Source organism: Oncorhynchus clarkii, chromosome 7, assembly GCF_045791955.1.
Source record: "Oncorhynchus clarkii lewisi isolate Uvic-CL-2024 chromosome 7, UVic_Ocla_1.0, whole genome shotgun sequence".
Classification (NCBI taxonomy): domain Eukaryota; kingdom Metazoa; phylum Chordata; class Actinopteri; order Salmoniformes; family Salmonidae; genus Oncorhynchus; species Oncorhynchus clarkii.
The window spans coordinates 7,139,750-7,154,866 of NC_092153.1; the positions used below are offsets into that span (position 1 = coordinate 7,139,750).

The 15,117-nt window shown below is 43.4% G+C and overlaps 1 protein-coding gene across 1 annotated transcript; it reads right to left on the reverse strand.

Moving 5' to 3' along the window:
- Positions 1-6,201: 6,201 nt before the first annotated feature.
- LOC139412804 (serine/threonine-protein kinase 16-like) lies at positions 6,202-14,001 on the reverse strand. Its single transcript, XM_071159526.1, has 7 exons — positions 13,649-14,001; positions 12,639-12,765; positions 12,188-12,407; positions 11,838-11,971; positions 11,512-11,728; positions 11,206-11,327; positions 6,202-7,387 (listed from the first exon to the last, which is right to left on the reverse strand). The coding sequence occupies exons 2-7, from the start codon at positions 12,722-12,724 to the stop codon at positions 7,249-7,251; spliced, it is 918 nt and encodes a 305-aa protein (XP_071015627.1). The 5' UTR covers positions 12,725-12,765; positions 13,649-14,001; the 3' UTR covers positions 6,202-7,248.
- Positions 14,002-15,117: the final 1,116 nt, after the last annotated feature.

Genomic DNA, 15,117 nt, shown 5'->3' on the forward strand with positions numbered 1-15,117 from the left:
CCACATTGACTCTGTACCGGTACCCCCTGTATATAGCCTCCACATTGACTCTGTACCGGTACCCCCTGTATATAGCCTCCACATTGACTCTGTACCGGTACCCCCTGTATATAGCCTCCACATTGACTCTGTACCGGTACCCCCTGTATATAGCCTCCACATTGACTCTGTACCGGTACCCCCTGTATATAGCCTCCACATTGACTCTGTACCGGTACCCCCTGTATATAGCCTCCACATTGACTCTGTACCGGTACCCCCTGTATATAGCCTCCACATTGACTCTGTACCGGTACCCCCTGTATATAGCCTCCACATTGACTCTGTACCGGTACCCCCTGTATATAGCCTCCACATTGACTCTGTACCGGTACCCCCTGTATATAGCCTCCACATTGACTCTGTACCGGTACCCCCTGTATATAGCCTCCACATTGACTCTGTACCGGTACCCCCTGTATATAGTCTTGCTATTGTTATTTTACTGCTGCTCTTTATTTACTTGTTCATTTTATTTCTAATTCTTATTTGTATTTTTTAAACTGCATTGTTGGTTAGTGGCTTGTAAATAAGCATTTCACTGTAAGGTGTTGCATTTGGCACATGTGACTAATAACATTTGATTTGTGTGTGTGTGATGATGATGATGAAAATGACATTGAAGTGTGTGTGTGTGTGTGTGTGTGTGTATCAGATTGATCATCTGCAGAGCAGCCGTGAGTGTACAGATCGGCACACATTGCTCCTCTCGTCCTCTCCTCCCCTCCTTTAAACACCATCCTCTCCTTTTGACATGGTAATGGCTCCAAATTGATGAAGACATTTCACTCATTCAGCGACAACTCTCTGACAAGCTACACAAACACTCCCCCTCCCACCTCCTCGGCCATCAATCACCAGGCCCCTCCCCTCAGCCTGCTGCATGTTGGCTGTGCTGGGCGGTTTAATCAGCTAATTGGCTCTCGCCTCGTAGCCCCTAACGACCGGTGCACCGCTAGAGTATCTTGTCATCTATGTCGTCTAATCTGCTTAAATTAACTCCTGATCCACCAATTAAACCCGCGGTCTTCACTACTGGTCGGGTGTGTAGGCTTTTGTTCCAAACCCAGCTCTAACACATCTGTTTCAGAGAATCAACCAGACATGGAACTCTGGTCTGTTATTAGGTTGCAACATAGTCTCATATGTCACATTTTTAAAGAGCAAATAGTTGTACATGAACGACCGGTGTTAGTATTGGTGTGTGTGAGAGCAACATGGCTATACAGTATGTGTGTTCAGGGTTGGGTATGTTATTTTCTAAATGTAATCTGTTACAGTTACTAGTTACCTGTCCAACATTGTAATCAGTAACTTTGGATTACCCAAACTCAGTAACATAATCTGATCACATTCAGTTACTCTTAGATGACTTTCCCCTTTAAGAGGCATTAGAAGACAAAAAGGAACATTACCATTTGAATCACATCTATTGCAGGATAAATGAATGTTAAAGTTAGTTATCAATGTACATAGCTGGCCATACATGGATGTTAAATGTTACTTTACGGGTTTGTTATGTCGGCTTTTCTGACCCACCGCTTTCTACTACATATATGTATATATATATATATATATACTACATACATGTATCTTTACATTATAAACCAAAGTCTATCAGAATTCCAGTCATTCCAATAAATGTTACAGTAAATGTAACTGATGTTGTTTATGATTTTGATGTCATGGAGGACTGATTGGTCTCATTGATTCCAGTTGAAAAATAAATGCTGTGCTCATGGAATGGCGTGCTTTGAGCACTACTGAAAAGTGCTATTTACATGTGAAAAATGAATGCCATATGCTGCATTTGCTATAGGTCTATGGTTCAACTTTTTGTTGGTGACACTTTGATATCTTGATAATCCACAGATGAAACAATAACAAAATGGTCACCCCACTTCTGTTTTGGTAAAAAGCTGAGGGATGGGCCTGGAGAAATGTAACCACTCTCAGATGAATAGACAAGTTACAAGGACTGACCCTCCATGATATTAAAAGTATTGTTTTGACCATGTTATGAGGCTACACAGTGTTTGTTTACATTGACAATGTTAGCAAACATTGGAGGGGAAAAAAGCTTATTTTTGGGTTCTAATGGAGTTTGACAGTTGAACTAAGCTCATGAGACATTTCTAAGTTATATTCTTCAAGAATCTATGGATATACAGTACCAGTCAAAACCTTGGACACATCTACTCATTCAAGGGCTTTTCTTTATTTTTAATATTTTCTACATTGTAGAATAATAATGAAGACATCAAGACTATGAAATAACACATATGGAAACATGTAGTAACCAAAAAGTGTTAAACAAATCAAAATATATTTTATATTTGAGATTCTTCAGTAGCCACCCTTTGCCTTGATGACAGCTTTAGAAGTCCAAAAATGGAAATAGAAACTACAGATTTCCCCTTTATGTCTATCAAAGGTGTACGAGTTTGAATGTGTCCAGTAGGCCTATGGATTTAAAACATGTATCAGCATGAATTAGATTGAGAAATAAAAGCCCCACTGTTATTCCATAGGCTGGGATCCGCACTGTACAGCTGTTGCAAGAGCACATTTTTCACTGGCTGTCAACTGGTTTCAAAAACAATGATTGATAGTTAGCGCGAACTTCTTGCATTCAATCATTATTGGGTTCAAATACACATTTAGATTTGTGAACAGCCATCCTCAACAACCACAATCCGTTCGGCGCAAATAGCTAAATGAGAGAGCAGCAGTGTGTTTCACATCAATGCCCTATGTAGATATCAATAATAAGGAATATCTGTATCGCCGTAAACTACACCACTGTTGTCATCCTGACCTCAAAGCGTTTATTCAAGTTGGATAATCTGTGGATGCCGACAGCAGTCGCACCATTGGAAGACACAGCTTGGACTGTAGCCTATAAAAACCTATTCCTGCTCGATTTCCCGCAATCCATCAAACACATTTGGTGTGTCATCATAGTGGTCTCTGATGTATGGCCAGAGTCGCTCAAGTGGAACAAACTTAAACTTGCGCCTTTTCAATGCTGATCTGAATGTCATAGAGAAAACAGAAAAGTGTCAAAGATTTTTTCCGCAAACATCCTGTCTGAATTTAAAAGTAATCCTCGAAGTAATCATCTGTTTTTTTTTAAGTATCTGCAATCTGGTTACAAGATTGTTGCTGGTAATGTAACGGATTACAGTTCGTTTTTTGTAATTCCTTACAACCGTGTGTGTGTGTGTGTGTGTGTGTGTGTGTGTGTGTGTGTGTGTGGATTTGTCTCGTTTGACCGTTGATGCCACTTTCCTGCATCCATCAGCACATTCCTATCCAGACGCTGAAAGAGTTGTGATGTTTTTTTAAAAGCACCAATAACATCCCACCTGTTCTGACCAGGTTTGAGGTTTTATTGAGGTACACTCTCATCTGATCACTTGGCAGAACAACCCTGGGGCCTAAATAAAGAATGAATGAATCAAAATAAGAGTCTCCGGGCCAACGTGTTGCTCTCACCTCTGCAGATGGAATTACCTGAAAAGCTGTTACAAATCAATATAATCAATGCAATCAGCTAACTGACATAGGGAATCTCCTGCCAGGGAGTAAAATGCCCAGCAGGGATCTCTCAATCTCTCTCCTGCTAATTGCCCCCAGGGGGGACGTTAGTGCGTAGCATTTTGTACACTTAATTAAATTAGATAGCGCTAGCACTACTGCTACCAGCCAGGACAGGTTTCAGGGACCCGGCCCGGGAAAGAGAAGAGGGAGAGCATTCGCCTTGGCGCGGCGCCAGTAATTAAGCCGATACCTTTCCTGATTACGCCAATCCCCCTTAATGAACTCATTATGCATTTTAACCTAAACACTTCCCGGAATTAATGAGCATGCAAAAAGCCGGCTCTTAAAAAATCTCCCCTAGCTGCAATAAGTGGAAGTCATAACTCACACACTCAATGGGCTGGACATAATGTCCATATGTTTTTGTTTCCTACTCTCCTCTCTCAGGGCAACAGAGCCAATTTAAACGTCTTTGAGAGTAGGACCCTGTCCAGTGTCCAGAAACAATCTGGTCCAGTCTTTCATAGGGCCATTATGGGATCAGGCTTTTTCTCCAGCCAAAGAAGCAACACATCTGATTCAACTAATAAAGTCTACATTGAAGACTATGATTAGTTGACTAGTTATATCAGGTGTGTTACTGCTTTGGCTGGAGAAAGAGTCTGCTGCACCCACTTTAAAGATAAAATCAGACACCCTGGCCATATTGCCTACTCACATAATGTACTGCTGAGGTTAGAGGGACTGTTTAACTGACACACATGGACACACACAGCAGAATCCCCACATCTCACACACACCAGAGTACCCCCCCACTACACACACACAGTCAACTAGACTTGGCAGGTAGTGATGAAGTGATGATGATTTAGAGAGACCTGGGAACAGTGCAGGGTGGGAGCAGTTCAGAACTGACCCATAATTCCCAGCTCATTAAATAATTCACTAATTGATTCATCACCAAATCAATAAAGCATCCAGATGGTTTATGGTGTGAGCGCCACTCTGAGTACGGGATGGGGGTGGGGGACTAATTACGGTATTGGGAATAGACCTTCACAATGAAACACAAAAACACACCTAGACAAGACTTACACACACACACGTCCATGGCCTTTATGGACTCACAAAGGAAAATAATAGGAAGGTGGATGTTGAAATGGAACCAGCATTGTGTTGACCTTGTTCTGGTATTGCATGACATCATCAGGCAGATGATGGTGAATATAAAGGTAGTGGACCAATGGGGAGGGCCCCTCTCCTCCTCAACCCGCTAGGCCAATGGAAGTCCTTTTCCTCCGCTCCTCAACCCATAAACACAGTCTGTGTGTAATGAATACTGTCCCAGGGGAGTCTGGACTATGGGTGGGCCGACCTCCTGTATGGGGGTGTATTTGGTTGGGGAAACTGTTAATTAAAGTGTAATGAATTCCTCTAGTGTTAGTGTGTGTTTTCTTGTGTCAGTCGTTTCTGCTGTGGGTTATGTCTGTGAGGTTTATGACCGTCTGAGATTGATTAGGATGAGGAGTGAGGTACGACGTCACTTTGACCCTAGCGAGCCACAGGGCTGTAAATCCAGGCGCAGTAAACAGTTTCTGATAATTGTTTCATACCTTGTAGTCCGCACGCACAGCCCATCCAAGACTGTGGCTGTGCGTACACACTTAAAACAACGTATAGGGCTGTGTACACAGCTACAAGCTAAAGGTTCTCTGGCCTGCACTCTGCACATTATCCATGCCTCTGTCATTGAGCTTCCAGCGGCACCTTCTGGTTCTCTCTGGCATCACGCTCATCCTCCTTTCTTCGCTGCCAACAATCCCATAAGTCAAGTTTAAACATGTAATTGTAATATAGAACTTTAATTTCCAATGAAAACCGCTGGCCCTGCCCTTTAATCAACAGCAAGGGTAGGTATTGGCAACTGTAATGTTATCATGGAATGTGGATGTATTGGAGTAAAAGGAGACGGGACAAATCAGAATCAGTACCATTTTATTCCCTGGTGTTTGTCAGAGTAGAGGTGTTGCATATGTTCACATACTGAGTGAGTCTTTCTCAGACCTACAGGTCTGGCCAAACCAAGACAACCTTTTGAGACCCCGACTCCCTCTGCTTTGACCAACGTGTAGGACACGGCTCCCCCGAGTGGAATAAAAGTCACATGACAACGTCAAGAAAGTCAGGCCCTCAGACAACTCTAAAAGTAGGTGAAAAGGGCCTCTTATACATAACAAATTAAGATGTACCACAAATGTAAAAAAATAAATGAAAAGTAATTCCTATAAAACATCAATCTTATGAGAAACAAGCAACGTGCAGTGTTGTATTAACAGAATTATGAAATTCCCTATTATTTTATCACAATATCTCAAATTCCTGGACGGGCTGAATTAGGCTACAAACAGTCCGAAATAGCCAGCAGCCATTTATAGTTCCAGTACATTCTACATTGTTCCACTGAAATCATCAATAACATCTGTATTCCAACTTCATTTGCTTATTTAGAACATGTTCATATAGCATATACATGGACAAATAAATCAGTGCTCCTTAAATAGACACACACACACACATATAACAGCTTAAAAAAAGAAACCATTAAAAAGTTAACTGAGCAAAACCTGCTGAGACTTAAAACCAGATTATCCTATCTTCCTGTTGACACTCAAAACAGAATCTTGTGAGGTATTGCCAAACACATACAGGCCTAAATGAACGTGTCATGAATGGAAAATAGAGAATTGTTACAGTATAGCATTATGTGATGATAACACATAAATACAGTTACGATGGACTTGAAAGAAGTTCAAGGATGAATCAAGCAGACCTGGGTTCAAAATACTATTTCAGGTATTTCAATTGCTTTTCGATACATCTCAAAACAATCAGATGACCTATATTTGAAAAAACAAGTAGATGAATATTGGAATGTATTTGGAAATACACTTGGAAATTATGTTAAAACACTCAAATACACTCCCATGCATTTAACCCAGGTATTTGAAAATAGTATTTGAAAACACTTTCAAATACAATTCGGTCGATTATTTGTTTTTTTTTACAAATAACCATTCAAGTACTCACATAAATAAATAACATTTGAGCTGTGTATTTGAAAATACTCAAATATACAGAAAATTTAAATAACAAATACTCATGTATTGAACCCAGGTCTGGAATCAAGTTATTAAAATCCCTTTGAAGCTGATATAAGATATGGCCGAGTACATTTCCATGGAAACCGTCTGTCTGGAATTTACCATAGGTCCCTTTCCTGGTACGGGGCCCCCTTCAACACTAGTGTCTGATGATAGTTTAGCCCATGGGGTTTCCTATTCACTAGCAGTCATAAAATGGCTCCACCCAAATCTCAATTTCCCCAAGGTGAGCTGGATGTGGAGCGACACTGTGTCGGAGCATATTGTTGCACATGCATATAGAGGACAGTGAGGACTTGTGACGTAAGTCTATATGGTTTCAACTGCAGAATAGCAGGTGTGTGTGTATGGGGTAGGATACCCTGAGCTTCTAAGACTAGAGGAAAACGACGAGGTCAGGGTCGCCATTACAACAGTCCAGAGGTCATAAAGTTCAAAGTTCATCACCCACAGATGTTGGAAGCAGAGAGGAACCAGGCTTGCCATGGTTCCCCGATCAGGAGCATCATACCATATTGGTCTGTGTGTTGGGGCTGGAACACGTCATGTCCTGTATCTGGTCCAAGATCCAGTTGACGTCGGGTCTTTCCTGGGGGTTGGACACCATGATGGAGCTCAGCAGGTTCTGCAGGCTTTCAGAGTAACTGGAGGGGAACAACAAAAACCTCCATAAGACACTGAGAAACTACCAGAGTAACTAGAGAACAATATATACTGAGAAATTACCAGAGCAACTAGAGAACAAATACATAGAGAAACTACTAAAGTAACTGAAGAACAAACATATACTGAGAAACTACCAGAATAACTGTAGAACAAATATATACTGAGAAATTACCAGAGCAACTGGAGAACAAATACATAGAGAAACTACTAGAGTAACTAAAGAACAAATATATATACTGAGAAACTACCAGAGTAGCTGGAGAACACATACATTGCTCAAAAAAATAAAGGGAACACTAAAATAACACATCCTAGATCTGAATGAATTAAATATTCTTATTAAATACTTTTTTCTTTACATAGTTGAATGTGCTGACAACAAAATCACACAAAAATTATCAATGGAAATCAAATTTATCAACCCTTGGAGGTCTGGATTTGGAGTCACACTCAAAATTGTGGAAAACCACACTACAGGCTGATCCAACTTTGATGTAATGTCCTTAAAACATGTCAAAATTAGGCTCAGTAGTGTGTGTGGCCTCCACGTGCCTGTATGACCTCCCTACAACACCTGGGTATGCTCCTGATGAGGTGGCGGATGGTCTCCTGAGGGATCTCCTCCCAGACTTGGACTAAAGCATCCACCAACTCATGGACAGTCTGTGGTGCAATGTGGCGTTGGTGGATGGAACGAGACATGATGTCCCAGATGTGCTCAATTGGATTCAGGTCTGGGGAACGGGCGGGCCAGTCCATAGCATCAATGCCTTCCTCTTGCAGGAACTGCTGACACACTCCAGCCACATGAGGTCTAGCATTGTCTTGCATTAGGAGTAACCCAGGGCCAACCGCACCAGCATATGGTCTCACAAGGGGTCTGAGGATCTCATCTCGGTACCTAATGGCAGTCAGGCTACCTCTGGAGAGCACATGGAGGGCTGTGCGGCCCCCCAAAGAAATGACACCCCACACCATGACTGACCCACCGCCAAACCGGTCATGCTGGAGGATGTTGCAGGCAGCAGAACGTTCTCCACGGCGTCTCCAGACTCTGTCACGTCTGTCACGTGCTCAGTGTGAACCTGCTTTCATCTGTGAAGAGCACAGGGCGCCAGTGGCGAATTTGCCAATCTTGGTGTTCTCTGGCAAATGCCAAACATCCTGCACGGTGTTGGGCTGTAAGCACAACCCCCACCTGTGGACGTCGGGCCCTCATACCACCCTCATGGAGTCTGTTTCTGACCATTTGAGCAAATACATGCACATTTGTGGCCTGCTAGAGGTCATTTTGCAGGGCTCTGGCAGTGCTCCTCCTGCTCCTCCTTGCACAAAGGTGGAGGTAGCGGTCCTGCTGCTGGGTTGTTGCCCTCCTACGGCCTCCTTCCAATGCGAGATTCTTGCCACATCTCGCATTGATGTGCCATCCTGGATGAGCTGCACTACCTGAGCCACTGTGCGGGTTGTAGACTCCGTCTCATGCTACCACTAGAGTGAAAGCACCGCCAGCATTCAAAAGTGACCAAAACATCAGCCAGGAAGCATAGGAACTGAGAAGTGGTCTGTGGTCCCCACCTGCAGAACCACTCCTTTATTGGGGGTGTCTTGCTAAATGCCTATAATTTCCACCTGTTGTCTATTCCATTTGCACAACAGCATGTGACATTTATTGTCAATCAGTGTTGCTTCCTAAGTGGACAGTTTGATTTCACAGAAATCAAGATCCTCAACACTGGGGCCCCACAAGGGTGCGTTCTGAGCCCTCTCCTGTACTCCCTGTTCACCCACGACTGCGTGGCCACGCACGCCTCCAACTCAATCATCAAGTTTGCGGACGACACAACAGTGGTAGGCTTGATTACCAACAACGACGAGACGGCCTACAGGGAGGAGGTGAGGGCCCTCGGAGTGTGGTGTCAGGAAAATAACCTCACACTCAACGTCAACAAAACTAAGGAGATGATTGTGGACTTCAGGAAACAGCAGAGGGAACACCCCCCTATCCACATCGATGGAACAGTAGTGGAGAGGGTAGCAAGTTTTAAGTTCCTCGGCATACACATCACAGACAAACTGAATTGGTCCACTCACACAGACAGCATTGTGAAGAAGGCGCAGCAGCGCCTCTTCAACCTCAGGAGGCTGAAGAAATTCGGCTTGTCACCAAAAGCACTCACAAACTTCTACAGATGCACAATCGAGAGCATCCTGGCGGGCTGTATCACCGCCTGGTACGGCAACTGCTCCGCCCTCAACCGTAAGGCTCTCCAGAGGGTGGTGAGGTCTGCACAACGCATCACCGGGGGCAAACTACCTGCCCTCCAGGACACCTACACCACCCGATGTCACAGGAAGGCCATAAAGATCATCAAGGACATCAACCACCCGAGCCACTGCCTGTTCACCCCGCTATCATCCAGAAGGCGAGGTCAGTACAGGTGCATCAAAGCTGGGACCGAGAGACTGAAAAACAGCTTCTATCTCAAGGCCATCAGACTGTTAAACAGCCACCACTAACATTGAGTGGCTGCTGCCAACACACTGACTCAACTCCAGCCACTTTAATAATGGGAATTGATGGGAAATGATGTAAATATATCACTAGCCACTTTAAACAATGCTACTTTATATAATGTTACTTACCCTACATTATTCATCTCATATGCATACGTATATACTGTACTCTATATCATCGACTGTATCCTTATGTAATACATGTATCACTAGCCACTTTAACTATGCCACTTTGTTTACATACTCATCTCATATGTATATACTGTACTCGATACCATCTACTGTATCTTGCCTATGCTGCTCTGTACCATCACTCATTCATATATCCTTATGTACATATTCTTTATCCCCTTACACTGTGTACAAGACAGTAGTTTTGGAATTGTTAGTTAGATTACTTGTTGGTTATTACTGCATTGTCGGAACTAGAAGCACAAGCATTTCGCTACACTCGCATTAACATCTGCTAACCATGTGTATGTGACAAATAAAATTTGATTTGATTTGAAGTGTGATTGACTTGGAGTTACATTGTGTTGTTTAAGTGTTCCCTTTATTTTTTTGAGAAGTGTACATCCACAGGTACACCTCCAATTGACTCAAATTATGTCAATTAGCCTATAAGAAGCTTCTAAAGCCATTATATAATTTTCTGGAATTTTCCAAGCTGTTTAAAGGCAAAGTCAACATAGTGTATGTAAACTTCTGACCCACTGGAATTGCAATACAGTGAATTATAAGTGAAATAATCTGTCTGTAAAAATTTTGGGGAAAAACGACTTGTGTCATGCATAAAGTAGATGTCCTAATCGACTTGCCAAAACTATAGTTTGTTAACAAGAAATTTGTGGAGTGGTTGAAAAATGAGTTTTAATGACTCTAACCTAAGTGTATGTAAACTTCCGACTTCAACTGTATACTGAGAAACTACAAGAATAACTGGAGAAAAAATAAACTACTAGAATAACAAATATATATACTGAGAAACTTCCAGAGTAACTTGAGAAAAAATACATACTGTAAATTGTATAAATTCCATACAACCTATGAAAAGGCAGGATGAAAAATGCTTAAATCTATCCAATCCTTTTAGATCTGCAGGAGTGCCTAGGTGGTAGCCGCCTATTTGGAATCAATAGATTATATTTTGCAAGCCTTGAAAGCTGAGCGGGTGATGGATTGAAGAGTAACTAGGGGTTGACTAGCCAGGGGACTGACTGACCTGTAGGGCTGAGGGATGGTGACTGGGGGTTAGAGTTAGCTTGCCAGGGGACTGACTGACCTGCATGGCTGAGGGATGGTAACTGGGTTCTGGACAGCAAGGGCCACACTGTCTCCCTTCTGGAACACCATGTCATAGGGCCCCTCCAGGAACATCATGCTGTACAGTACACATCCCAGAGACTGGAGAGAAAGAGAGAGAGAATACTGTCTCTACAAGGTCAACAAACACCAGGCATGATATATCGCTTGTACAATACTGACAGTTTCCACCGACCAAACTAAAGTTTTACAATACTGACAGTTTCCACCGACCAAACACCAGGCATGTTATATCGCTTGTACGTAGTACGCTAGTGTGCGTTACCCAGATGTCTGTACGGTCATCGATGACACAGTGGCTCTCCACGTTAAAGAGCTCAGGGGCGCGGTACGATATAGTACACCTCTGAGCTGCCCAGTCCTGTACTGTCATGGCCTCCCTGGTCCCCTTGACCTCCATCCTGGAGCGGTTCATAGAACCCAGGTCCATCAGCAGCGGCCTGTCATCCTCCTCTAGGAGTACATTGGTAGGCTTCAGATCTCTGAGAGGAGAGGTAAAGAGAGGGATAGAGATAGACTCATTCTAATTTGAACCACTAACCATAATTGTGTGTGTGTGTGTGTGTGTGTAATAGCAGTATCAGCCTGTACCTGTGTGCGTAGCCTCTGTCATGCATGGCCTTCAGTCCAGAACAGATGCCCTGTAGTACCTTCAGGATGCGTCTCTCTGGCATGAAGCTGCCCTTGTCCCTCAGCTTCTCTAGCACTGACCACAGACTGCCCTTCTGTAGGAGCACCCACACCCAGGCGTGAATACAAAGACGTATACATACACACTTTTTCATTTCCGCGCTTTAAACCAGTGTATCGGCAGATGTATCGGTATCTTTTAACTCCCCCCTCCCCCCAAAAAAACGGTATCGGACCCCAAAAAATCACCTGGGCTCTAATACGCACATACAGGCGTGAGTACATAGACATGCGCACACACGTACACGTACCTGAACGTAGGGCAGCAGTATCCAGGCCTCACTCTTGCCCCCCCTCTCTATGAAGGTGTGCCCTGCCAGGCCCAGGATGTTGGGGTGGCTGAAGAGACGGTGCATCTCCACCTCCGTCTGAGCCTCTTGGCGACCCTCCCGGTCATGGCACAGGATCCTCTTCAGGGCGTAGAAACGCCCATCCTGCACCCCCTCCACTAGGTCCACATAGCTGAACCCTCTGGGATGAGGGGAGGGATGGAAGGTAAAAGACGATAGAAAGAGAGAAAATAGGGAACGACAGAGGGGGTAGATAACGAAAGCAGGAGAAAGTGGAGAGACAGACAAAACCTGATCAGTAAGATGTAACGTTACAGAAGACTGAAATACAAATACATGTGTGGGAGGGACCGGGATGATCGTCTGCCATGTAGAATAGGTAACAGTGTTTCACTGATGCGGACGGTTTTACCCTTCATCTAGTTTCTGGATGAAGTAGTATCTTTTGTTGTCAATGGTGATGGAGCCGCGGGAACAGATACACAGGGTCTGACCCATCCTCCCTGGGGCATAACTCAACACACCAACACCCAGATGGACTGAGAGAGAGAGACACAACCCATATTTATTTATTTTCCATTTTGTACTTGAACTATTTACACATCGCTACAACACTGTATACAGACATATGTCATTCAAAATGTCTTTATTTTGGAACTTGTGCTTTGGCAATGCAAACATGTTTCCCATGCCAATAAAGCCCCTTAAATTGAATTGAGAGAGATGGAGTGCACACGAGGTAAAATACCAGGTTTAGTGGAATTGAAAGTGAGAGGTCAAGTGGAAAGCCATGGGAGAGAGGGCGAGTATGGGATATATGTGTAAAAAACATACTGAAACAGGAAATCCAGTCCATTCCACTATGTTCCAAGGATTGATGCAGTGTCAATTTCACTTATCAAAATGATTCACTGTCACTTGTGCTTGATAATAATTGTGGGTGTTTATATTTGTCTTATTTACACGTGTGAATTGGAAATGTGTTTTTTGCATATCACAACTCCTCCTGAGACAACCTTGGAGAGTGGGGTTACGGCCAGGGTCCGACATTGTCGACGGTGACCCTGGCGAAAGTAGGACTAAGTGCCTTGCTCAAGGACACATCGGCAGATTTGTTGACCTTGTCGGCTCGGGGATTCAAACTAACAACCTTTCGGTTACTGGCCCAACTATTCAAACGAGCAACCTTTCGGTTACTTTCCTAGCCGCGCTACAGCGACTCTTGGTCCTAAACCTTTTCAAAAGTGTACGGTTTTGTTTAGTAACGTGGCACACCGGTATGAGAATACAAGCTAACTACAAGAGGGCAGCATGCAGATCAATCCTGATCAGCCAATATTATCTGATAGAGATATTGATAAACGTGTGAGGAAAGTACATGGGGATATTTGCGTTTGTTAGCGGTGGATATATAAAAATTACCTTCAGTTAACGTCCTGTTTTCTGCTGGCTACTTCCGTGTACATAAAACGCGTAATGATGACGCAGGCCTGTGAGCTGCTGCCTTCCAAAATGGGAACTCGGAAAAATACAAGGTAAAATCATGACGTCAGCGATCTTCAGGTCGCTCTAGATTTAGAGGCCGGAGTTGGAAGACCGTTCAAATCGATTTTTCCCAGTCGGAGCTCGTTTTTTTCCCCGAGTTCCAAATTGTTTTGAACATACGGAAGTCGGAGATTTCCGAGTTAACAGTTGTTTCGAACGCCGCACCAATCGAAGTTGCTATTATATCGACAAGATAGTCAAGTTAACATTAACCATGGAAATACATGTCCTCAAAGACATGCGGGAGGAGGCGAAATCATTCTACGTAGTACAAGGACATATACGCGTGTGAACAGGCCATAGCGATGTAGTAGTTGTCTTTGTATCCGTGCCATTATAGCGTATGTGACCGCATGGGGAGCGCCATTTTAAAGTACTAAATTATCTTAATCTTGGTTGATTATGCCTGACGCATGGGAATCTCTACCCAGTTGACGTTAAAATGGCCCTCAACGGCAATTCCTATGCTCCATCCATGACAGACACGTCCGATATAAAGTATTTTCTCATGCCCACAAGCGCTTCCCCTTGGATGTAAAATAAAACGTCTCAATATGGCCACCTGCAGGCCTTTGGTCTAGTGCTACGTGTACTCTACACCTGTTTATGAAGCATGTGACAAATATTTTGAAGCATTTTGCGTCCACACATTAGTGCATTCGTAACAACCTAACAATTTCTATTCGATCAAATAAGCCTCACGGAGCAATTTGGTTAACTGTTTTGTTAAACTGCACACTCATTGACCTCCATACAAAACCCTCACTTTGTGGGCTTAATTCCAGGGACAGATTTTGGGCCGAATTAAACTTCTGATTCAGCACTTCCTCTGGCCAAATAAAGTATTTGAATAAACCAGAGCACTACCCAGTGGACTCAACTTTGCTAAGGTGGGTCTCAAATCAAAAGAGTTTACCATCCATATATCCACTTGTCACCTTTAGGCTATTCTGTAACAATCTAAATAAACACGTTTCACATTATGGGGAAAATCCTTCCACGTTAGTCAACACTACAGGTTATCCTTGAGATTCTCACCTTCTCAAAACACATTGAGAAGGTCAGAAGGGACAGACCCCTGGCTTTCTCATCCAATAGGGCTTGACAGTCCACAGGAGTGTGCAATTAAGACAGTTACCTGACCATAAACTTGTTTTTCAAGGCACCCTGCGGCTACATTTATATCCCAAGAATTCTCTGCTACTTACCAAGCCATTTGTGTGGCCGATTGCGCCGACCGGTGTTTTATGGCCGTTTAATAGTCATTTAGACAAATTACAATGAAACCTCGGGTCAGGACTGGAGGCAATTGAGATTGATTAGAACCATTGAAAGAGGTGAACAGG

Bases quoted from the DNA above. Each gene is read 5' to 3' on its own strand.
- LOC139412804 (XM_071159526.1), bottom strand. From the start codon at position 12,724: ATGGGTCAGACCCTGTGTATCTGTTCCCGCGGCTCCATCACCATTGAC. The intron at 11,972-12,187 runs GTACGTGTACGT...GTGCTCCTACAG, and splicing joins TACTGCTGCCCTACGTTCAG to AAGGGCAGTCTGTGGTCAGT. The intron at 11,729-11,837 runs GTACAGGCTGAT...CTCTCCTCTCAG, and splicing joins GACAGAGGCTACGCACACAG to AGATCTGAAGCCTACCAATG.